The sequence below is a fragment of the Lampetra fluviatilis genome, chromosome 2 (genome assembly GCF_964198595.1).
Source record: "Lampetra fluviatilis chromosome 2, kcLamFluv1.1, whole genome shotgun sequence".
NCBI classification, from domain to species: Eukaryota; Metazoa; Chordata; class Hyperoartia; order Petromyzontiformes; family Petromyzontidae; genus Lampetra; species Lampetra fluviatilis.
This window is the reverse complement of record NC_136276.1, coordinates 32,644,853-32,667,779: the sequence shown is the minus strand read 5'-3', so window position 1 is coordinate 32,667,779 and position 22,927 is coordinate 32,644,853. Positions and strand designations below refer to the sequence as shown.

Sequence of the window (22,927 nt, the reverse complement as noted above, 5' to 3'; positions counted from 1 at the left end):
GGAGTGTGTATGTTGCGGTTAATGATTCGTGGTGTGTGCGGTGTGCCGTACGTGTACAGTGTGCACCGTGGTACTGGCCTCGGCAGCGAGTCGGGCAGCATAGCGAGCGATGAGACGGTGTTCCTCATCCAGACGGCCGGGGCTGTCGAGCCCGCTGTTTGAGCTTCACACAAACACACGCACGCACGCACGCGCACAATCACACACGCGGCACAGCTGGTACAAGACAAAGATCCCCGTGTAGCCTTAACAGACTTTAGGAGCAAGTGTTGTTAGCGAGCACCTAGAAGACCGGCACGGTACACTGGGGGGGTGTGGGTGGCCAAAACCACGCCCGGCCGCCTTTGTCTCCCCAGTGGCGATGTTTTACACACCGCACCAGGTACTCAATAGAGGTCCAGTCGACCTAGGGGAGGCCCAGGACCGGTTCGGATGATCGTCCCTGGTGCTGGCCGTGAGCGGGAAACGAACTCAGGTTTTCCGGGTTCGTAGGGCAGCGTGCTAACCATTGCGCCACCGCTCCCCCCACACACACGCACACAGCGCGCTCCTGATACCGCTGGCACCGTCCGCAACCCAAAGTTGAACGGCAAAATATCGAACGTTTACGTGCTGCGGGACGTCTGGTAGGGGACAAGCCTTGCCCGTTGGCGGCCACAAGTCCGGTGCGCAAGATTAACGACGACGACGACGCCGCCACCGCCGCCGCTCTTTGCGCTGCACCACGCAGCGGCGTTTAAAACGACGCCAGGTACTTAAATGGGGAGGGGGGGGGAGCGGTCTGAATGCTCGCGCTGTCGATTGCGCGCAGGGCTCTTTGTGCAACGCCGCGAGCGACCGACAGCCGCGCTCCGACAACTCAGAAGGACGCCGCACGCCAACCACTGTCCACGCAACCTGCGGTCCGAGAACCCTAACGAGGGGGTTACTACTAATTGCATTCAGGCGGCACGGGCATATACACGAAACAAAACTAATTTATTTACCAGGCAAAGCCTCCTGATCCCTTAGCTTATTTCATAGGCTACCTGGACACACGTGACTGGACGTACGTGGGCACCAAATCATCTAAACGTATGTCTCTAAAACGTGGATGGTAAAACCGGAGGAACCCAGAGAAAAATCCACAACGAGGGCATACGAAGTCTGCATACACAGGCATCGCCAGGGTCCGGATCGAACCCATGACCTCCTAAAATCCAGGCAAGGGAGATGACATCTCCTCGCCAACGCGGCGTCCCTAAGAAGGAATTTGATTGGTCGGAGCTCGCGCGTGGACAACGATGTCTCTGGCCAATTCAGTCGGAATGCGTCCCATCTTGTCAGATCTCGGAAGCCGGGCGGAATCGAGCTCGATTATTGCTTGGATGGGCGACTGCCATGCACGAAATAGGCGTTGTAGGCTGGGCAGGATTACTGTCCTGCGCTTCTCCGCTGGACATCTTTGACTCGTGTCCCTTCACCAACTCGCACTGACCAGCGTGTGGCGAAGAATGGTCACAGACATCAGCCCCCTACGACCCGCACGGCACGGGGGCAGACTCTCATCCAACAGCCGATGAACAAAACCAAAGAATAGGGGGGTGTGGGTGTTCACGCGGCGTGCAGGGTACACGACTGCCAGGCCAAATGCCGGTTCCCTTCATCGCGGCAGCTCGGACAGCCTGACGATCCATCCAGGTCGGTGGGGACGCGTGAGTCACCCTGACATGCGAATCATCCGTGCAAATGTGCAAACCGCCAGTGAAGGAGAGATGCCGAGCTGCGTACCCTTGCCCGTCCACGTAACAAGCCCCCTGGGTAGACCGTGCGATGCCGTATTCTCCAGATTATAGGACGCACTTTTGTTGCACTGCGTTTTAAAGCGAGATGTGGGGAGTGTGGTCTCGTTGGAATGCCCTTCATTTGTCCAGGAAGAGCCTCATCGAGTCTCAAGACTCTCTTTTTAGGAGGGTCCTGTGCCAACTTATCGGACTAGGAGGTGATGTTGCTGCTGTGTGTAATCTCACTCGAGTCATGCTTGCACGGATGTATGTTGAACTTCTTTTGCACCGTACGTAGGTAGCCAACCCTGCTAATTGGAGGTGCGCGTAATTATTCAGCAATGGGATGTTTTGCCCGACACCGGTGACATCGTTCGTTTTAGCTCTGGGAAGAAACCGATGGACCCAGATGAAATCAAACGTAAAACAGGGGGAGAACATACAAGCTTCACGCAGAAAGTCGCCCTCGTCGGGAATCGAACCCAGGCCCCTACTTGCTGCGAGGCACGCGCGTCACCACTACACTGCCATCCTGCCATAATCCCTAGTTCGTTGGGCTCATGTGCGCGACACCGGATGTGCTACTTGTTCGGCAACGGCACAAACTTTGGAGTGCGTCTTATTTACCGGAGCGTCTTTAATTTCAGAGAATACGGTGACACACGGCGTGCACACACGTCCTGACGAACAGGTCGTTTCCATCCCGCGGCACCACGATGTAAAAAGTACCAGGTTTACGGACGTCTACTTTGAAGCGTGAAAAAATATCTCCGGCCAAGGACGTCGTGTAGGTTTTGCTCGGTGCTGGTGGCAGGTCCATGACCGCCTACAGCCATGGGCTCTAAGACAAGCCCGAGACTTGTTAGAAGCGTTTTTCTTTCACCACGGCTCGGCATTTTGACGATCGCTGATTAAGGAGGCAGAGGGAAGCCCAGTGCCTGTGCCGATGGCAGTGGTAAATATATTGGTGGGAGCACGGTAGCCCGTGAGGGTGGGGGGAAATGAGTGGGGGGCGGTGGGCAGTTGGAGAGGGAGTTGTGGGGGGTGGAAGGGGGGTATGTGCAGTTTATAATCTTTATAATGAGCAGGCAAGTATTGTTAACGTTTACTTTTTACCCGTGGGGGCCCAATGACGAGCCACCGTGGGTCGATGGGGGGAAGGGGCAGCTCGTGTGTGAAGGGGCTGCCCAAATGAGAGGGCAGCATCTATGGGAGGGCAGCTCAATCGTACGCGTCGGGACGCAGCAGCGGCGGCGGTAGCAGCAGCAGCAGCCGGAATCAAGAGAAGTCGTTTTGATTTCACGCGCAGAGGAGACGCGAATCACGGGAAGCAAACCAAAGGGAGAGCGCGCGCGGGTTATGGCAGGTGGGATACGATTGGGTTGTGCAGAGTAGAGGGTGGCGCAAATCTCGGGAGGGATTCGACACGGGACATCAATGAGGCCAGGCTCGTTACGGCACCTTCGTGATCTGCCGGACGAGCGGCGATATTGAAAATTAAATGTGCACATATCGTAGCGCAGCTGGGAATGACACCTTTAATGCTAACTGCTGTTATTCCATTTAAGTAACCTGAATTACTGTCCGATGTAATTACTGGCCTCGCTTCCGTTTATTTTTTATTTTTGCAGGCATGTTGTCGATGACGATCGATGACCACTGCGCCCCGCATTTTCTCTCTTGCGACGCTGCCGTGATGGCGATGGGGACGCTGCCGTGATGGCGATCGTGGCGGTGATAGCGATCGCAATTGTGGCGGCGATGGCGATCGCGGGCAATGATGGTGATCGTGGGCGGTGATGGCGATCGTGGCGGTGATGGCAATCGCGGGCAATGATGGCGATCGCGGTGATCGTGGCGGTGATGGCAATTGTGGGCGGTGATGGCGATTGTGGCGGTGATGGCGATCGAAGCCGCGATGGGACGCACGCGGGGCCCCCTGCGTACCGGTCGCCGTGCAGCAGACGATCAACGTACAGGGCAATTAGCACATGCTCGTCAGCCATTCGATTGGCCATGTCCAAACTGTACTGTATTCTGACAGACGGGGGGGGAGGGGCAAAGAAAAATGAAAACATAAAGACGCACGCGCACACGCGCACGTGCTCGTGAACGCGCAGAACAACAAATGAAACGCGCAAAAATGACAAACAAAAGAGAAACGTTCCAATTTGTGTAAAAAAAATTAAGTTCGGTGCGGGGGACGGGGAGGGGAACGTGTAGGAAAAAAATCATAAATCAAAATTCAAATCGCGTGCATGCAAAGTGAGAAGGAAGCAAAGAAGCAGAGTGAGCAGCACAGACCCACGCACGCACACACACACACACGCCCGCAGACGCACGCACACGCAAGCACACAGTGGGCCCGGGGAAGGGGGGGGGGGCGAACACAGGCCGGAGCGGTCACCAAAGCACAGGCAGCCAGACAGCGCCGCAGACTGCAGCCGTAACGCACGACCTGGTCACCGCAGCATCACAGTGGCTTAGTCACGGGGTAGCGGTGTGAAACTGGCAGTGTTTAGTGACTCGCAGTGACGCGGTTTAGCTGCGGGTGACGCGGTTTAGCTGCGGGTGACGCGGTTTAGTTGCGGGTGACGTGATTTAGTTGCGGGTGACACTGTTTATCTGGGGGCGACGCGGTTTAGCTGAACATGAGCGGCGACGACCACCAGCGGAGCTGGAGTTAGTCGCAGCCAACACGCCGGGCGAGTCTCCGCTGCTCGATGCAGCCACGTGGGGGGGGACACGGCGGTGTCTGTGCGGTGAAGCCGAGCGGGCGGACAGAGCGCCCCCACGAGAAGCACGCCGCAGCAGCCACAGGTGAGGAGCCAAGCGCGAACACGTCAAGTCCCGGCCGCGTGCTCACACTCGAGGGGCGACCTCCAAACGCAATACAGGAAGGTGCGTTGGCATCGCTCCCCTGCAGCCTCGCGACGGACGAGCCCTCGGCCCAACTGACCCGACCGAGCTCTGCAGGAGCCACTCCGTTATCGAATTGAGGAGGAGGATGATTAATGAAGAAGTAACAACTCCTGGGTGGGGCAGGTGGGGTACAGGGTTTTGATCGACGCGTCGGGTCGTAGATTTGGGGCGGCGACTCGGCCGAGCGGTGGCACGCGTCAGAGGTCGCAACCGGGTACCCGATACCCGTACCCTACCCGATACCCGGCTACCCGTACCCGGCCGGGTACGGGTACCCGTTTACGACCCTGGTGCGGCCGGGTACGGGTACGGGTAAGGAATCAAGACCTGTTTGCGACCTCTGGCACGCGTTCACCGCTCGTTGCGGAGGCTCGCGGTTTAAGACCCAAGCGGCCGCCCTGGTTAATACCACAGGCGCATTCAAACAGCAGGTGCATTAATACCGCAGGCGTGTCAACCATCAAATAAAGAGCAATCCCAAAAACCCGCGGGCACCGCTTGCGTGCAAATCCTGCCGCGACCTCCCTGCCGGGCAGGAGGGGAGGGGCGGCGGCAAGCGGCAGCAGAGGTCACGCTTACTCACCCCTTGCCCTTGAGCATGCGCGGGGTCTCCCTACTCAGCACCTTGCTCTGCTCTAGCTCGCTGGCTCTCTGAGCCAGCACCACCTCGGCCACTCTGGGCACAGCAATGACAGGGCAATCCGTCTCACCGCACCGTCCACCTGGCACGCGCCACGTCAACTCGCCGCATTGTTGACACATCACCCAGAGCCGACCCCGCACCCCACCCCCCACCCCCCCGCACGCCCTGGAGCCCGACGTCTGTACAGTCCTGAGCCCTCCCACACTTTGCTGTTAAGCCAGGGCACTACGTCCGAGACGCTCGCCACACACTTGCGCACGCGCGCGTGCAAAACAAATTGCGCACGCAAAAGGTTGTTCTTCTCTTTTAAGACGGCGCTTATTTTTAGGGCGCCAAACACGAGGCTCGAAATGCCGAACCCAAGGAAATTACCTAGAACGTGTTTACACATGCGCACCAATAACTTAAATTAGCAGCTATAAATTACTTAAGGTAAACATTACGGGAATACTGCCTGCACTTGATTACACCGTGACACGAAAACCAATTAAGTCTTCAGTACGGGGCCCAAACTGCAAATTAGGGTAAAGAAACATGAAGTTGGGGGGGGGGGGCTCGGGGAATGGGGGGGGGCACGGGGGTGGGGGGCTGTGAATCTCTGCAACGCAACCGGGCGAGCTCCGGGAAAGCCTTGCCGTCCGTCCCAAGGTCTCGCCTGCACGCGTCTGACCTTGGAGAGGAGCGGAGGGGAGAGCCGGCCAATAAAGGGGACAAGGCATTTGCAGGCATCACTGGACACGAGCGTCACTTAAGTCGTGACCAGAATGAGTCGGGGCCCCCCCCACCCACCCCCGCCACACTCCACGCGCAGAGGCTGGAACAACGCCGCAACCAATATCATAAACAACCGCGCCCGCCACCGCTCTCCACTCGCGTGTGACTATCGCAAATTACCAGCACCGAGTTCGGCGGGGGCCGTTAAGCGCACGTGCCGATTATGGACGGAACGATTCACGGCCCGCCCCGCCCGCCACGTGGCGATTCGATGATTCGTACGTACGTGTGTATGTAGAACTTATTTAGCACCGTACATAGCCGACCGTGCTAATTGGAGGTGCCCACCGATTCAGGGTCACGATGATCCGCTAAGTTCTTTTTACCGCGCGACGGGAACCGATCACGCGAATTCTGGTGTTGAAGCGGGGAAACGCGGCGATTCATGCACACGTGCGATTCCGTCACACCTGGGGACGGGGAGGATAAATGAATATTGCGGTTGTGTCTTTCGGAATGAATTTCAAATCACGGTGTAATTATAATTCGGGCTGAGAGCACTGCTGCAGCTGCTGCTGCTGTGTTTGTAATTAGAATGAACACCGGGTCAGGATTCGACGTGTGCATCATGAGCTTCAGAATCTATATGAATTAATGACATCGCTCCATCCCGTAACGCTGCTGTTAAGAAGCTGTGCCGCGCGAACTACTTTTGTCATGGATTTCATTTCTCATCATTCTGCCCACGTGCAATGCAGAAGCGATTATCGTTAATGAACATGCAACACAGTGCCTGTGCACGTGATTCACATAATGCGCACGGCACTTTGAACGTGTGAATTTATAATTCGCAGGCTGTACGTGTTAGAATGTAATGGTGGTTCAGAGCACTACGATGGCCCGAGTTTGACTCCCAGTGCTGGGCTCTCCACCATCACCAACCCACATTGACCAGCGTGGTGAAGTATGGCCAACGAATCCCCAATTACTGACAACGGCATGGAGAGGTCATCGTCTAGCAGTGAATTGACAATGGGGCTGTAAATGATCGTTATTATAATTATGAATAGATAGTCGGGGTTCAAAGATGCATCAGTTCATCGATTCGTATTGATTCTTACGCTCGTACATGCATCAAAGGGTGTGTATGTGTGAACTAATGCCTTTCAATGTGGTTACGGTGGGTGTAATGGGTTCCTTGACCTCTACAGCCACCAGAGGTGCCGCCGTTCACTGTTAACGTTCAACAAACTATTGATTCTTGAATCGCGACAATTCATTGAATCGTCGCGGTGGGGGTTGGGGGGGGGCAGCGAGGCGGGAGGGGCGGGTCCAAGGGTGATTAATCGTTCCATCCATAATTAGCACGTGCTTACGTTTGCCAAATTCGGCGCCGATGGTGATTTGCGACGGTCGCACACGAGCGGAGAGCGCGGTGACGAGCGTGCGGTAGTTTATAGCGTCGGACGCGCCGGTATCCCAGCCCTCTTGTCGCGGCAGCTCCCACGGAACAAAAAATACCGCCGACGTTTTTTAAAGTCAGCGTCACTCGACAGCGGAGGGAAAATGGCTGGTGGGGAAAATCGTATCGTCGCCTCGGTTGCACATCACGCTGTACAGCAACGCGAGGCGTCTCCCCAAAGCGTTTGCGTGTCCGGCAGCTTTCACATCAGGACCGATCGGGGGGGGGGGGGGGTGTGGAGGATTAATCACAACAGCGGGCAGTGATTGATTCGAACGAGCATGCGCTCAGTGTTCACATTGCCGGGGCTTCCCCGTAGCTGTGTTTGATTAATGCGGGGCTTTTCGCGGCGCACACTTCGTTCATCAATCTTTGACGATAGCCGCCCCGGTTAGATGCGCCTCCGACTGAGCGAGGACCAGCTCCTCGAGATACGCGCTCGATCGAAGGTCGCCTCGGTCGTCTCGGCGCTCAGGAGCACCAGGCCCCCACCGCCACGGAGAGAATCGACGGCGCAGCCGCCGGAACGGCAACGAACGCCGCCGAAATCCCAGCGCAGTCGGGCCGCTCTCGACCATCGCCAGGGTTTTGCCCGCTGCCGCGCGTCGCCCGGCGCTGCCGATCGCGGGGCTCGGCATCCCGTTTGTCGCAAGCATCGCCCCCTCACAGCGTCGCCCATGTGCTACGAAGCTGCAGCTGCTGCTGCCAATAATCATTGATTATTCACAATGATAGGTTTTAGCAAAAACGTAATAAACTACGGGAGACCGCGTACAACAGGGGAAGCCAAGTTTCCTGACCCTGCGAGCCACATGGCGAAAATCTTAATGTGCACGAGGGTTCCAAGACACTGCGCGGGTCACGTAAGTTAACTGGAGTGGTCGTGTGGGGTGGTCGTGTGGGGTGGTCGCGTGGCTGTGAAGTTTTCAATAAAAAAATGTGCGGGGGTAATCATGCCTGGCTCCGCCGCCAGGTTTGCGAGTGCCCTGGGCCGCTCCTGCTTCCGCAGATCAAAGGTATTTTGAAAGTTACAAATTAACTACGAATATGAACTGCGCGACTTTCAAGCCATGGGATGTGACCACCACTGGCATACAGTGTAACTAATCGAGGGAGAATATCAGTGTTTGGCAGTGGCAGCAACAGCATCGCCTACTGCATTTGTACCATTCCCTCGTATCGCTGCCCCGCGGGACAAAGCCATCGCATTCGGTCAACGCCAACCGCTCTCGCATGGAGGCCCTTCTCCAGACACACGGGCCACGCGCATCACAGAGACAGACGTGACGACGCTCTTCGTGTCCAGAGGCATCTGAAATAAAAACAAAAAGTACGAAGAACGCAACTGTCAGAGCTGGCGCCACCACCACGATCACCCGACATGGCTGTTGGCGGGTTCAGAGGCACCGACTTTGCACGTGCAATCACACCTCCTCCGGTTTCACGGGCGATGGCGGTGACGTCTCCGTCCACCTTTCAACGTCGTCAAGTCAGGGCTGGCCACTGCGGCAATCCATCACGCCGCTGGTCACCACGGCTACAAAACACCAAGGCTCTCCACAATCCACAGCACAAGCGAACGCGCACCAACGGATCTGCCGGAAACGTCGCGAGCGACACGCGATCCATCGCCCGTGGCAAGCGGGTGCCAAACGGCTCGGATCGCGTTCGCGCAAAAGGGATTCCCGGGCCTGGGAATTGGGAAACGCGAAGCTCACCTCTTCGTGGGTGTGGGGCTCCCGGAGGAGAGCATGGAGGGCGACACCAGGGTGCTGTCGTTCATGTTGTTTGGCAGCTGACGTGCCGGCCTGCGGGATTGCACAGAGCGGCGTGAGCGACGCGTGCTTGCACCTCTCGGCCCGTTCACGGCCTCGCGAAGGAAAGCGCGGGCAAAAAGCGGCCTCAACGACCGTCGCCGGCCTCGTCGCCGCCTCAACCAATCGCCCCCAAGTCTTGCGCCACCCTGAAGGTTGCCTTTCGATTTAGGTTCCTTCAAATGGCTCAAGGGGCCACGTCGTTTTTTGCGAATTCAATCACGGAACGACCTCGCGAGCGCGCGCCCTGCTGCAAGACGGCGCGCGTCCAGTTGCTCTGCTGCATCTTGGCCTCCTGCCCAACGTGAACTTTGCCGAACTGAATGAGAAAGCCAGTCACGTGCGCCGCTGTTACGAGAACGCGTGGGCTGCTGCTATTCGCTGCCGAGCATGGTTGCGGTCTTGCCGTTGACCGCGAAGCTACGAATATCACCTGCACACTTCCCCGTTCCGAGACGTCTGCAAGTTGCAGGGTGGGGGTCCCGTTCGTCGCCGAATCCCAGAACGCGCAACCAGTCGGTGTTCATTGTATTTAGAGGCGTAGCAGCGCCGCTGTGTTTAAAGACACTGTACTCGCCGCAGGGAACCGTAGCGACACGACCGCGCTCTATTACAGCTGGCGCCAAACTGTGCCACACGCCTTCCTGCACTGCCTCTGTTCCTATAACGTACAACTACGCGCACATACATCATCTGAACGGAATCGGAGGGAAGACTGATTGCATACACCTTACGTCATCGAAATGGGAAAGGGTTAAGAGGAACTTCATACGGGATGCTGTACGCAAAGAGTTGCCGTGGGCCCTGCCACACAGCACAGCAGCTAAAACAGCCCCGTACAAACGGCACAGCGACCCTTCCCGCGCCCTGCCCCAGTCTCTGCGGATGATCGTCTGCCATGACAAATGGCAGCAATGTGCAGAGCTCTGCTATTTTCCAGACTAACGCTACTAAGTTTTGGTTGCGGAGCTCACGTGGTCCGTGACATGAATTTTACAGGAACAAAAAAATAACCCCACAACCGTCATGAGAAAATCCCCCAGCGCGCTCGAGCCTGTACATACAAAACCATGAATAGCGATGATGATGATGAACAGCTAATTGGCAATTAGCTTACTGAGAGCTCAGCCTTTGCCATTATTTCCGTCCCGACGCGACCCTGCCGCAAACACGACTGCGCTCAGGCAGGCTCGCCGACGGCAGCGCCGGAATCAAAAGGGACGAGCGCGCTTCACTGCTGAATCCACGGCACCACTGCCGCCGACGCTCGCGGGCTCCCAACGGTTACGCGCGCAGCGAGAAACGCGACGTGGTACCTCTCTGCTCCAACGACCTCGGTACACAGGCGAGGAGCAGTTTTGGCATAGAGCGCACCGCGCTCAATCAGGTATGACGCAAATCGCTCCTCCGCGTGGTCCGCTACTTGGACGGAAAGCGTTGGCTAGACGGCACGGGCGCCACAAAGGAACTGCATCGAGGAAAATAAATGAAAGGTTTAAACGGCTGGAGAGAATAAGCGCAGCTGGGCCGAGAGGATGTGGAGCGGCGGTGAAGGTGGCGATAGCCCCCGCGGAAAAGCCAGCATCTGCGAGCGAGCAGGAGGTTTTGGCTCTGGAATAGCGATAAAGTCACGTGACGCGTCGCGCTCTCACTGCGCGCTCTCCCCCCCCCCCCCCCAGTTCACGCTCCCCGCTCGACTCTCTCTCTCTCGCTCTGCCTCTCTCCTTCTCCTCCTCCTCCCTGTTCTGGCTTGGCACCTACTCTCCCTCCGCGTCTGTAAGGACGCGGAAGATCCTTGGGCGTGAGCGCAGCCCAGCGCGGATTTCACGCCTGGCCCCCGTCACCATGGCGACAGGACATGCGAGCGGGAGAGGAGGAAGAGGCGGAGGAGGAGGAGGCGGCGACACCGGGTGACTGCCGGACCTCAACTCGCTGCCCCCCTTGCCGATCCGCGGGCCGACGACTGGCGCCGTTACGCAAAGAAGCAGCGGCGCAGCGGCCGCTAACAACGGAAAGCGTTCACGGAGAAAATAAAATCCCAGCGGCAACAAAAAATAAAAATGAACGTGTTGTTAATTGTGATAACTTTGCAGCCCGAGCATTTGACCTTTACGGAGGCTCGATGTTGCCGTGCATTTTTTTTGAAACACAAAATAATTAAAATTTCAAACGGCTCCGCCGCCTGCGCTGTTGCCGAACGCGAAGAGCGAGATTTATTATTCAGTCCTTGTCCTATTAAATCACCGCAAACGACACCACTTCCACATTAACCTTTGAGAGCTCTCCGGGGCCACTGAGAAAACCCGATGTGACATCTCAGCTGCGTGTCTCACGTAAATAAATATTTTAAATACAATCCCCGGGGCTTGCAGGGTTTGCTGCCGGGAGAGAACTGAACAATCACGCCACCACCGCCACCACCTCTTATCCCATCACAACAATCGCAACTCACTTTCTTCCCACGTCCCCTGCGATTCTTCGTTTACGACTTTTGTCGGCTGCATTTTAGTCTGTATCCTGACCCCATGCCGGTGTCTTTTTCTGTTGGCAGGCAATCTGCAAATAATAAATTCACTGTGGTCCTCTCTCTTTGTTTGATATCAGGTTTTTTTTTTAACAAATGAACAAGAACACACCGATTCAGCACAAGGAAAGGTAGGGAAGATTAAAGCCCGTTTTGTTCTAATAGCCAACGGCATGTCGTTACAAGTGCACCAAATAGCCGCTCGTACAAATTACGGTACTGCCCAAGGTCAAACGGCTAAACTAAGATGATGTTAAAGCCATTGCTCCCGAGAGCCGCGTGCAAAGCGGCAGAAATGACGAAGCCTTGATGCACACGCGCCCGCCGAGGCTCGGCAAGCCGGAGTAAGACTGCGCATGGATGCACGACCCACGTTTTTCTGGGTCGCGCCGCCGCGTTAGTTCGGCGCGATGTCCGACGTTTCACTCCACGTGGCGGAAGCTGCTTCGGGGAACGGGTTCCTCCCAGCACGGGCAGCGAAAACGTTGCGCCGAACAACTCCGCGGCGCGCGCGGGTAAGAGGCGGTGACGCGTCGGAGGGCTGTTGCAGCAGCACAACCGCGAAAAGCTACGCAGTGGCACAGAGCGGCAAGTCGGGCTCACGGTCCAATTCAAGGGATCACATCAATACTCTCTTGTATCGTTAAGTTGTCCCTCGCAGCGAGATAAATTATATATTCGGTCGGGGAACCGATTGTCTGTACCCCGATCTTTGTCGCCCACACGTTATTATCCTGTACGTGGAAATTCTAATCGCCAGCACATAGGGTTTAAGGGGAGAGAGTTTGCCGTGGGGGAGCACTGCACGGTCTTGGCAAGCGGGAAGCGATCAGTGCCAAGACACGAGAATTTTAATTATGCTGCGATTACGAATGTACCAATAATATTGAAAGAAAGTGTAAAAATACAATCACAACCAACGCATTTAAGAACTAAAGTCGAGACAATTCAGTATAAATCCTCAAGGTAGTGGGAGACTAAATCTGTCCATCCTGACTGGCTGCCTTGTTCTTCATTTGTTTTGTTGATTTTTTTGACTCGTTCTTATGTGCAGGTTCGTCCACTCCATTGACCTCACGGTAGCACTGGAACACAATTTTGCTCGTCATTTTCCTTCACCGTTAACAATCCATTGGCAAGCACCGCGGCTCGACGCACGTGTTGGGCGAAAGCAAGCGTCGACGTGAGCGACACGCCCGGCATAAAACGCTGCCCCGTCTCTCTCGCGCCCAGCGGCGTGCGAGCAGTGCGACGTTAGCGCCGACCCTTGCGATGCAATCCGCCCCCCCTCACCCCACGCCCCCACTTTGTTCTCGCACGTGGTCTTGCGCGATTTCGTCAAGCGCAAGGCCATAGCCAGAGGACAACCAATCTCGGCGCTGGAATAAGTGACGTGTGGAAATGGTGGCAGCCGGGAGCGCCAGGAGCGGACGGCAGCGGCGGCATGGGGGACCGGTCGTTACAACTCCACTCGGCGTGCGATGGCAACTAAGACAAGGATCCCCCTGCCACCGTGTAGCTACACAACAGGCTGCAGGGAAAAATGTTGTTAGCGAGTGCCAGGTGCTCCCAAATATTCACGACGACATACCGCCATTCGTCACTTAGTGGCGGTGACATCACCACAGCGCTTATGCCAAGCTAAGGGAGCTTTGAGGCCATGTGAAGTGACAAAGGCTCGCTTGCAGGAGGTCACAGGACAGACCCAGGTGTTTATGGGTTGATTGACTAAGATGGCTGGCAGATGCTCTCGACTGTGCAAACATGCTCTGTTTTATCTGCCCGGCGCTCTGCTCGTTCTTGTGAGCATCACTCCTCTGCCCTTTGTTGTTTTTGGAGGGGGCGACTGCCTCCAACTGCCCATTAGGACCCTTTACGGGCCTCCTCTACTTGCGACTATTCAAGTCTTTTGTCAATCCATTCTTGGATGAGGGCCTCTCCATGCCATCTCGGTCACGGGAGTCGTTTGACCATACTTCACTTACTTCGGTCGGTGCGACGTTGTGGAGGAGGGCAACACCCCGTCACCCATTCAGCCGGCGTTCCCCACTGATGTTAGCCGTGGCCAGGAATCCAACTCGGGTCACCATGCTAATGGCGCAGTGCACCAAGAACTACCATACCACCATACTGCACAGGAAGGTTTATTCTAAAGCCTTGTCGGTACGTACCTGGCCTGGCATGTGTGAGAAGAAGGAAAATAGCTTGCAGTGGAAAATCATTAAGATGCCCGACACCCGTACAATATCGGCACAACCAATCGGTGAGCTCAGTAAATCTTTTTTATAAACATATATAGTCAATTACCATTTTTGGCTTGCCTCAGTGCACTGCAGTCTCTAATAACGTTTCTAAATTGTCTTAATCGCCATCTTCATTCAAGCTCGTTAATTTCATCTTGTCATTGCCAGTCGCGCGCTTGGAGCTTGGGTGGGCTGAAGTCGTAGTCATCATCACATTTGGTGATATTCGTCCACTAACGATCATCGTCGACTGAAATATATAAAACAACTAAAACACTTCGTCTGTGAATATTATGGGCGCTAATTTTGTATCTGCCCAGGTGGCTCAGCGGTCGAGCGAGCGGTTCGCGATCGGGAGGGTTGCGAGTCCAAATCCTGGTTGGGGGTTTGACTCGGCCCCATCATCCCTCCGGGGGTCGACAAATGTGTACCACTTTGTGGGGAAGCCGACAGTGGCTGTCCCCTATGGAGAGACTCGACCCCACCAGAGGAATGTGGGATTTCCACCACCGTCTCGGGGCTATGAAAAGAGGAGATGAGCACGTCCACAGTGCTCATTTGATTAATGAAATCACCGTGAATTTGAAAACATTTCGTTAACAAAGAGAACAATCGCTGCAGCACTCCAGGACGACACAGACGGTGGCGTCCGCTGCTGCTTGCTGCTTTACATCGAGGAAGCGTGCAGGAAGCAACGATCCGCGGTCACGTCGGCGTCAGGGCGGGAGTGGTGGGCGACCACATGGCTGCTGACATTTCGCCATTTCAAGGAGCACGCTCAACATCCCCGCCGGTCACATGGCCGTGCGTTCCGCAGCCTTCATTAACCCCTGTGCACATGGCAACCTATTGTCTAAATTAACCACAGCCGACAGCAGCAGCATGCAGATTAAGCCGTCAGTTATAGATGAATAAGAATAAAAATAATGTCCCCGGCGCGACAGTTGCAACAATGGGACAGGTCTCTTAAATCCACCGCTGCCACCTCTGTCCACGCGGCAGTTGATTGGCAGCTCACGCGTGGTGGGGTACAGCGTGGGTACTCCCAGCTTTCCCAGCAGAGAAGAATCGGGCTCTAGAGAGGCTCGGAGGAACTCCCAAGATAGGAGGCCCTGCTGCCAGCAATGGCGTGAGCAAGCAATCGCAGGACTCCACTTTTACCTTTACCGATATAAATGTTGGTTAAAATGTTTACTTGTTGGAGGGCACTGCACCACACCACAGCCATAGCACACGTACAGCAGGTACACGTACAGCCATTGCTGTCACTCCACTGCTGGATGGGGCCTCCCCACACCGTGCGGGTCGTGGAGGTGATATGACCACACTTGCCCACACTGGTGAGTGCAAGTTAGTGAAGAAAGTGAGGGGGGGCCATCCCACAGCACGGAGGTCGCCCTCCCAAGCGCTATCCCGGCTCAACCATGCTTCGCTTCCGAGAGGACTGATGAGACGGAGGGCGTTCTGGGTGATTTGGTCACAAGCAAAGCACAAAACATAATACAATACATTCCATCCATTCTCAATCCACCAATGGATGAATGCCTATCCACGCCATATCGATTACCATACTTCACCACACTGCAGCGATGATGGAGCACGCCTGAAATTGAGCACTCTGGTGGCAGTGAGGGTTGCTGGATCACCGCATAGCATATTGTGAAATTCCCTTCCCGTGGGTATCGAGGTGGTGCCATACCCTGGCTTGCCAGGAGAAGACGGTTCAGCCAAAATGTGGACTGTCCTGGATAGACTACAGTGTTTCCTCCTGGCACGTGTGGGATTCCTGGGGCTGCTCCGGTTTCCTCCCACGTGTAAAACACTCATCATTCATTGGCCAATAACATCTTAATATACAGTGGACTGTGGAGCTTGGGCAATGGTTGGCCCCGGACTGACTGTGTGGCCGCCGCCTTCCCGCTCGCCTGTGGTTCCTCCTCGATCCTATCGAGTCGTTCTCTCTCGTCGAGAGTGAATGCTGTGCGGCGCTTTACAAGTTAAAATTACCATGATCATTATTACTTGCACGTTAGCGATGGCCGGGAATCGAACACGGATTGCCGCCTTCTGTAGCGTGCAGCGGGCGAACCGCTGTGCCCAACCGCTCTATCCCCGGGCACAAAACAAACAAAGCCCTAATTCAGCCCTGGATCTGTTTAAACAGCCGCAGGCAATGACATGCACGAGGCAACATGCCAGGTGGACAGAGGGCCGGTCATCCACGGTGCCAGCGTGACATAAACATGGCCCGGCTAGGATAATGTGTGTGTGAAAATGAATGCATTTAGAGTTGTGTATGTTGTTGGTAATCGGTTTGGGTCACCCTTGCAGTCACCGGAGGCGCTACCATTCGCCGCAATATTATGGCAAAACAAGCAATGAAAAATCGTGTATACGCCATGGATCCGTGTGACCCTAGTCCAAATCGAGTTCGTCTATGGAAGCATTTCATTAGCAGTATGAAGGCGGACGCTGAGCTGTCAGGGTCAAACAAACGTTAGCACATTTTACAAAGTGTAAAATGTTTGCTGCTTTGTGCCTCCAAGCTTTAGGCAACTATTCGATCGGTTTTAATCGTCATTAACTGGGTACCTCCCGAAGAGCAATGACACGACACCAGTAATGCTACAGTTTAGCTCACATTGGATCATGTGCACGGGAGTTACTCGTGCACCCTCGTTACAGACCGACGAGAGAGAGCTCATGCACGGACACTTTCAACGTTTGTTGGAAAGCGTATGAAAACGAATATAATCTTTAATCGAATCGTGATCCAGAATCACAGTGATTGATCGATTCAGCCTGTAAACAAAGAAACAAAACAGCACCGTGCTGTTTGTATTGTGTTTGTATTATGTTGTTTTGCTAGAAGGAATTCTGATTTGATATCGCTCGTACTCAAGCACGCAAAAGGGGGTTGGGGGGGGCGCAGCACGAATGCAAACGCCAATGCACAAAGCGTCGCGAATGTTCGACAGCTCGCAAATTAAGCAGTGAACCGGATTGCGCCCATCTGCATTTAGCCACACGACGACAGCCAGGGACCGACCTCTCCGTCTCAGCTGCAGCAACAAAGGCGAATTATTCAAGCGAAGACAGGGAAGAAGAATAAGGATGACAGGAAAGACGATTTCTCCCGTGCTCGCCCACAAGCAAAATGAGCAACGTCCGCGTGTTTCAACCATTTCGCCTTGAACAACAATTACGTCGATTCTTCCTGTTAACTGTTTTGCACTCGGGCGAGTCAAACCTTGCTCAATAACCCCAGCCCCCACCTGGGAATGAAAAGATTCCCCATCCTTGTTTCAGGGGGGGGAAAAAGGCCTGAAATTCATTGGGCCATGTGGAATGTGGAAGCCCATGGAGAGGTCTTCACCACAGTGCCAGCCAATCTGCTCACGTGATTACCAGCAGGTATTGCCAAGATGGCCAGGGCTGGTGGTGGTACAGTTGCTTGGCGCATTGCGCAACAAAGCCGGCGATCCTGAGTTCATGGCGAGTGATGGATGAACCGGCCCTGAGCATCATCCCCTTTATCGACCCGCACTAATCAGCACGGTGAAGTATGGTCAAACTACCCGCATGACTTACACTCCGTAGGTGGTCTTCATCAAGCACTACCCCTTACCCCAACCCATCACTTAACCACTCCAACCTGTGCTCCTTAATGTCACCACAGCTACACCACCGCGTTTAATAATCCCACTCTTTATTTTAACCACTGTCATCTAATGTACAATTGTATTGTTATTGTAAAGGGCCTTGCACTAAGGCACTATATACATCGATATAGGAAACGGTTAGATAAGAGCAATGGCTTGGTAAGAAATCTGTCATTATTTAGGATTGCATGATCCCGTAACCAGGGTGAAATCTACTTGTTTTCCACGATGGCCTTGTGCAACAGGGATTATACAGTGTGAACATCTCTGATCTATAGAGCAACTGTATATCAAAAGCATCAAGAGAATCGAAGCCTCACAAAACACACACCTAACATCATCACTTTTTTCGATTTAATGCTTTCGTGACTGCAGGGATTCATCTTCTTGATTCTTTCGGTAAAGTCACGTAGAAAGGAAATAATACAATAATTAAAATAAAACATAATAAAATACATGTATTTTAATAATAAGAATTTTAAAAAAATTATTTTATTATTTCCCTTCTACGTGACTTTACCGAAAGAACCAAGAAGAACATCACCACTGTGGCACCATCATCACTGTACAGTAATGTATTTCCACACCTCCGATTATCACGGTTGGCTAGGTACAGTGCAAAATAAGTTAAACGTGCATACATACATACATAGAGTAACACCCTCAATTATCTAGGAAAGTCTTATCAAGTTTCAACAATTTTTTGCCAGGAATGTCCCGCTACATTGCGATATTTGGCGTGACCTTGCCGACACGCATCACACCACCACCACCACCACCACACGGGGCAGCATGACAGTCACGGGCAACACAATCACCGAAAATCTCTCAACAGGAATGGTAACAGACAGATGTGAGAAAGACAACCGTGAGGTCCAGGAGGGTGGGGAGTAGGTGGCTGGTTTCCAGGCTGCCACGAAACGGCGATACTCCCGATACATCGTACGGCATAAGATCCAGGGAGATTGCATCGTCCGTTTTGCAAAATACCGTCGTGAACCGCAATTTCTGTTGTTCAATTTCTTTTTCTTAAATGTTTTATCTCGTGGAAATTTACGTACGAAATAACAAATGCAATGATTACAGTTGTGAATGGGACAGCTATTGTCGATTAAATTATCGCTCGGCAAAATGTGTTTCCGACTCATTGACTGCGAGGCTATTGTGTAACGCCACAATTGCCGCGGGTCATTTAACAAGTTATTTATGTATATTCAGTGTTACTGGCAGCGTGTGCATCATAAGTGCGAGAAATGGTAATTGTTTGTAAGACTTGTGGAAGGCTGGAGTTGAGCGAACTGCAGTTGAATAACTTTTAAGCAAATCATTATCAGTGCTGGATGTACAGCGAAAGCAAAAAAAAAAGATTCTTTAAAAACGTGAAATACTATTACAAACGAGGGATATGTTCCCGGTTTTTATATTAATCTGAAAAATATTTTAAAAAATGGGCCTAGATATGAATTTCCAATCGGAAAAAAGTTGGCTTGGATGGATGTGAAAGTATGACTGCATCACTTGATGCAGTTATTTTCATTTATTATTATTTTATTATCATTTTTTTACCTACGTGACTTTACCGAAAAAAAACCTAAGAGTATGGCCAAGAACACCTTATTATAATATAGAGGACTGCAGGGCTTGGGCAATTGTTGACACCGGTTCACCGCCCGGTTGCCTTCCGGCTTGTCTGTGATTCCACAGCGTTTGTGAGATGCAATGTGACTGAACGACGAGCGTATGTAAAACTAAATATTACGACAAATACAATTTGTACAAAGCGACAACATTTAAAATCGTCCTAAATAATACAAATTCCGAAATTTTCAAGTATGAAACTCATCGCTGTTAACAAGAACGATATCGCGGCAACCTTAGGCAGCCCCGGTGTCGGGAAGAGAGGGGGGAGGGGGGGGGTGTGAAGGCAAGTCCGACGATACTCACACGATGTGAGAGAGGTCTAAGGGCTTCTCGGGCTGGTCGGGGTACATGGGGTGTGCAGGCTCGCGGCTCGGCACGCAGCCCAAAGATTTACTAAGGGCGCGAGTCAGTTTCTTCGCCGGGGATTTCTACGCGGTGGGGAAGGGGGCAAGATGGGAGGTGGAAGGAGGAAGCGAGGAAAGGTTAGCGTGGGTCAGGGGGCACATGACTAAAATACAGTGCAATCCATTCATAGATAATAATCATCAAATCTAATCATAATAATTCCATGGCCAAAACCCAAAAATAAATTTCCGATCGTTATATTGGATGCGAAAATCTACGAGTTAAATGCAATAATAACCTTTGCATTTATATGGTGCTCGCTTTAATGCAGCGGAGTGCAAATCCATACCCAGGAATGTGCCGTGTAATTTTTCAAACTGGGGCAAATTTGGACGATGACGCGTGGCGCACAATGGGCCTATTCATTTCGGATGTTGTCACGGTATATTTAACGTCCGCTGTGCAGCGGACGGCGGGCAGAATTTCACGGTCAATACACCGGCAGTAGTAACCAGGAGGACCTGCCGGATTCAAATCGCGAACATCTGCAACGAGCAGCGAACGCGCTACCGCTGGGCCGTATCACCGCCCCAGTGATGATTCACGCTGTCCCTGTAACTTTCTTCTCTGCAGGTGACTAAATATTGTACGAGCGCTGGCTCTATATCTTACAGGAGAGTTTTTTTAGATATATATATAAAAGGTTTAATAAGTTGCATTAAAATTTAGAGACTTTGTTATAAGACGCGAAGTTCTATATAATTTATGGGCATTATTTTAGTGGGCCATCTATAAATGGACCAGCCCATACACACATCGAACATTGCTCAACACATCAGTGTGCGTGTGTTCGTATAAGTGACCTGTACTCGTCCTTCACGTGGTGCTTGTGGAATGCATGCGCATGTGCGCGTGTGCGCGTGGTGTAGCGGTTAGTGCACTGCACTGCGAACCCGGCGACCCGAGTTTGATTCCTGCCCATGACCAATTAACAGCAGAGAATGTTAGAACTGGTCCTAGCCCTCCGCCAGGTAGGTCAGGCTTAAATGAGCACCTGGTGCAGTGTGTAAAACATCAGCACTGGGGAGACAAAGGTGGCCAGGTGTGGTGTTGACGACCCACCCCTCACCATGTGCTCACTAACAGCACTTGCCCCAACAGTCTGTTCAGGCTATGCAGGGGATCATTGTCTTTAGCACGCGTGTGAAAACACCACACGTGTGTGTGTGTGTTGGCGCTGCACGTACCCACGAGGTGTACTCCTTCATCTGGTGCTGGTTCGAGTGGGTGCTGCTCGCCTGACCCCTCCAGAAGCAGTCCTGGCACAGCTGGTAGCTGTGGCACTGCTGGCAGCGGTAGCGGAAGCCCAGCATGCTCTCGCTGTGGCAGAACGAGCACTCCACCGGGTGGAACACTGCGCGCCCGCACGACACAAAACCCCCCGCTCAGTCGACTTTGCGTGACCACGGTACAGAACGTTGTTAAAATATATTGTAATCATTACTTATTTATCCAGGAAAGACACTTTCTTTAAGGAGGGTCCTGAAAATGTTTTTTGTTAAAGATGTTATCAGCGAAGAAATAAGTGTTTATACACCTGGGAGGGAACCGGAGTTCCCGGGGAAGGGGGGCAACACTCTATCCCCGTACGGATGGAAACAAATGGCGAGGAGCTCACTTTGTGTGCATCCTTCTCCTGACGAGCCAGGGTATTGACGCCTCCTATGCCCACGGGAGGGTTTGACAACATTTGTGCAATCCACGAAACCTCGCTGCCTCCAGAGTGCTGGATTACAGGCCACGTGCATAGCCACCGCTGTCCTGCCAAGTGGTTTCTCTCGCCACTGCCGAATGAAAAGCCTGCCCCCACTTGAGAGTGCTCTAGAGAGCTCCTCGTCTAGAAGGTATACTTGGCCTACTCTTCCACGCTGGTTGGACGTCTTGGAAGAGGTGGGAGTGCCCACACTTTACCCCACCATACGCAACTTGGCGATCGACTAATCTGTGCTGTAGCCATTCATGCTGCTGGGTTATTCTGCGGTGCGCTAACAGTTACATCAGGGCAGCATCCCACTGAGTAATTGCCATTAAGGATCGGAGCGTCGTTCTCCTACTTCACATTTCGAAATAACCCATCGCAACAGGAAGATTCGCGCAGACTGAAAAAAGTATACAGATTTAACAGCACACAAAGGTGTTGTGCTGCTCACAAACAGGCAGGACTCCCATCATGCTTTGCGTGCATGTCGTACTCCCAGCCTTGTCCAGACAACCGACTCACAAGAGTGCCGAGAACGTGGCCGTATCACCGTTGCGACAAATAAGAATCTTTATTGAAACTGGAGGAATCCCATGAGCCGTTGAGCTCTTTTTCACAGACGCAGTCTCCTTCGTGCCACTCCATGCACAGCTCCACATTTCACCCGAGCGCAAGGTGGGGGGGGGGGGGGGGTGTGTGTAGCACCCCAGGGGGCTCCACCACGCACCGTTCTCCACGTTGGCCAGGCGGTGCATGAGAGGCAGCCAGATGAGGATCTGCGGCGGCGGGTCCGACATGAGCGCGTCCAGAAACACGTTGAGCGTCACTTTCTTCTGCAGTGGGAAAAAAAACGGCGGGGGGGGAGGGTGGTGCGGCCGAGAAGGGCGGTGAGAAAGAAGTTCAACATACATATCATAAAATATTTGCGTAGCGACGCAGGAAAAACTGTTTGAGGCTTTACAGTGATGATGCGGGGTCCAGAAACGTTGGGTACCACCGGTCTATTACACTGGTCAACAAAAAAAACATTTTTTTCTGGCCTGGACTTTTGCAGCTGTTTTAGATTAATTTCAGGGTGCTGATTTCAAATCTGATCACAGATCTGCACCATCACATCTCATTTTATGCTATCGACATACCCCATTTGCATTGATTTTACCCGCAATTAACTGTCACTTATGATTGCAAGTTGTTGCGAGTCAGTGACTGCTTTAGTGTTAAAATATGGTGCTGTATTTTTAGGATAGTGTGTTTATAATATAATTTTATGTAGATATCCACATTTATTTAATATTTTTCTTTAGCAGTTTTTATTGAAAATGCAATATTTGATATCTCGAAAACCTGATGTGATAGACAAAAACTGATGCCAGATTTGGAATCAGCACCCCAAAATTACATTAGAACCGTTGGAATACCTTATGCCAGAAAAAGT

At 53.0% G+C, this 22,927-nt stretch overlaps 1 protein-coding gene across 5 annotated transcripts in view; it reads right to left on the bottom strand.

Annotated features, from left to right (window-relative positions):
• DTNB (dystrobrevin beta) overlaps positions 1 to 22,927 on the bottom strand; it is a 66,335-nt gene that overhangs the window by 17,872 nt on the left and 25,536 nt on the right. For 2 of the 5 annotated variants that reach the window (XM_078874308.1, XM_078874313.1), the window contains exons 7-13: positions 22,220 to 22,325; positions 20,981 to 21,147; positions 19,692 to 19,816; positions 9,223 to 9,312; positions 5,269 to 5,361; positions 3,711 to 3,800; positions 79 to 163 (exon numbers count right to left, since the gene is read on the bottom strand). In XM_078874308.1, coding sequence (XP_078730434.1) covers positions 79 to 163; positions 3,711 to 3,800; positions 5,269 to 5,361; positions 9,223 to 9,312; positions 19,692 to 19,816; positions 20,981 to 21,147; positions 22,220 to 22,325 — 756 coding nt within the window. The remainder of the gene's footprint in view (positions 1 to 78; positions 164 to 3,710; positions 3,801 to 5,268; positions 5,362 to 9,222; positions 9,313 to 19,691; positions 19,817 to 20,980; positions 21,148 to 22,219; positions 22,326 to 22,927) is intronic. The other 3 variants (XM_078874314.1, XM_078874316.1, XM_078874315.1) reach the window with 2 other exon arrangements.